This window comes from Pteropus vampyrus, unplaced genomic scaffold (assembly GCF_000151845.1).
Source record: "Pteropus vampyrus isolate Shadow unplaced genomic scaffold, Pvam_2.0 Scaffold47, whole genome shotgun sequence".
Taxonomy (NCBI): domain Eukaryota; kingdom Metazoa; phylum Chordata; class Mammalia; order Chiroptera; family Pteropodidae; genus Pteropus; species Pteropus vampyrus.
In genome coordinates, this window is record NW_011888828.1 from 2,268,977 (window position 1) to 2,271,580 (window position 2,604).

Sequence of the window (2,604 nt, forward strand, 5' to 3'; positions counted from 1 at the left end):
TTCTATTCCTAAGAAACCAATACTCATATCACTTACACTAGTAGAGTGAGAATTCATTCATTCATCAAATTGACCACGAGTATGTGCCAAGCTCTACTAAGATTAATCTGAATTACTGAAAATGCTGATATATAGAACATTTAAATTCAGAGAATAGCCATAATACATATAGAGCTGTAATATTAAAAGAATTCTTGTAAGTAAATTTGATCCCCAAATGTTTACATTATGGATTTTGAAAAAAGCAGATTTAAGTTAGTAGAATACTAATAAATGGGGAATTTTAAAATCACAAAATAGTTCTAAAGCCTACTCTGGTTAACTGTAAACTCATATGCTTTTATATTTGAGCATAAATTCATATTATACTGACATGCTTGGTCTTTTAAAAAAATTACAATATTCCTATAGACACTGCACATTTAGTTATGGCTAAAAACACAGGGAATACCTAACACAGATTTTATTATTAATTTATAGACAAATTTGAACAATCAATTACTTGGCAGTGGTTTCCATCCAGGCTTAATTCTCTATTGAGCAGGAAGCTTCTAGTTTAGCATCTTTCTGAGTGACATTCACATAGACAAAACCCACAGTGGTAAACCATAAAGAGCATACTTTCATTTATTATTATGAATCCCATCGTTGGCTCGGCTGCCAGTATTTACTTTAGTTCGCATGCACAAACTTCCTCTGATCATCTCTCAACAGTATAGATTCAGAGATCTAACCATACAAAATCAAATCCATGAGTTAAGATACATAATTCCCTAGTTTCTCAGAACTGAATATAACTATAACACTGCTTTGATAAATGGTAAACAGCCAAACTATTTTAAATCACAAAGAATCCTGAATCCTCCACAGATAGTACAATGTTTTCCCCAACAGAACCCATCTTTGTCCTTTGGACTAAGAATGTTATCTAAATCCTCTGTTAAAGCTTGTTGCACAGACTCACAGTGTCTTGGCTTGATTGAGGAAATACTGTGTCTAGCATTATGCTAGATACACAGATGGCAAACTGGTTCAGAAACATTGCAACTGGAGTTCCGGCCTTGCCAATTCCTAAAAGTCGGTTACTACCTCTCCAAAAGTTAAATATATTTGACAAATGGAGACTATAATAGTCGTTCTATTTACCTAACTGAATTACACCAAATTGTTCTAAGGACCAAGGTGGGCCAACACAAAAGTGTTACTTTGTAAATCTTTAAGCATTATAAATATGAGAGGTATTACTAGTTTTCAGTATTCAAAAAACATCTGGTGGCTTGATTCAATATCAAATTAACTTCTAAATATATTTCTCTTTATTCTAATGAACTACAACATGGTTCTTACGTGGTCTATATTAAAATTACCTGCAGAACTTCCAAAAAGAAAAAAAAATGCACATGGCCCCATGTTTTTATCACTGTAGATTCAGCGAGTCTGAAGTGAAGTCCAGAACTCGGTATTAAAAACAAACGAACAAAAAAACTCTACACTTGGATCTGATGCACACCTAACTGTAGAGAGAGCATATGGGAGTACATGAGATCAAATGTGAATCCATTACCACTATTATTTCAAAAGAAACCTCAATTCATATTTAAACTATAAACTATAGCGTGACCCCAACTTTTATGATCATTTTTATGTGAAAAGGCAAATGGTAACTTACTTCCTGTTATGAAGGAGTCGCTCTCCTCCTACTCCTTTCCTGTGTCTATGTACGTAAAAGAGTTTACTTAGAATGGCACATGTTTAGACTCACTCAATTTGTACGGTCTAAAACTTTGATTGAGATGAGCTGACTTCAAATCACAGTAAAAATACCACCCAATCACCTCAGAATTAGACTTGACCTCTTCTGTGGCTGGTTTAGACGCATCAAGAGTAGTAGTATCATTGCTGCAGTCAGACATACCTAAAAGTAAAATGTGTTAAGCACACATTAAATAATTTAGTTAAGAGCTGTTCTAGTTCATTAGAATAAAGAGAAATATATTAAGAAGTTAATTTACATTGAAGTCAAATGACTAGATGTTTTTTGAATACCTAATACTAGTAATATCTCACACCATACACAAGAACGAACTCCAAATGGATTAGAAATCTAGATGTAAAAAATAAAACCATGTAAAAGAAAACATGGATTGAACTGCGCTTTAAACTTGATGTGTAGAAAGGCTTTCTAATTCTAGGAATCCAAAGACAATTAAAAATTTTGATAAATGTGACTAAATAAGAATGTTTAAAAACTGTACAACATGAACACTACAAAGACGAAAGAAAACTAATAAGCTAGGAAAAATATTCACAATATATGCCACAATGGGCTCATATCCCTAATATATAACAAACTCTTAAAAGCAAAGGGAAAAAAGAACAAAACCAGAAAGTTTAAAAAAAAAAAAAAAGAAAGAAGACATAAACAGACAATAACAAAAAGGCATTAAAATGGCAATCCAAAATATAAAAAATGCTCAAATTCACTCACAATTAGAAAAATCCAAGTTAAAACAACACTGATATACTGGCAAAAAAACAGACTGGCAAAAAAAATTTAATATAACAAAACATCCTGTTAATGAGGATGTGAAAAAACAGGCACTC

General features: G+C 32.3%; 1 protein-coding gene across 6 annotated transcripts in view; it reads right to left on the reverse strand.

Annotated features, from left to right (window-relative positions):
• The window catches only part of ARFIP1 (ADP ribosylation factor interacting protein 1), an 84,589-nt gene that overhangs the window by 69,825 nt on the left and 12,160 nt on the right, over window positions 1-2,604 (reverse strand). For 2 of the 6 annotated variants that reach the window (XM_011359374.2, XM_011359369.2), the window contains exon 2: window positions 1,836-1,915. The exons of 3 other annotated variants lie outside the window; for them this stretch is intronic. In XM_011359374.2, coding sequence (XP_011357676.1) covers window positions 1,836-1,913 — 78 coding nt within the window. In that variant the 5' untranslated portion in view covers window positions 1,914-1,915. Of the gene's footprint in view, window positions 1-1,367; window positions 1,388-1,835; window positions 1,916-2,604 lie in introns of those variants that run through there. One more of the 6 variants, XM_023530188.1, reaches the window with a different exon arrangement.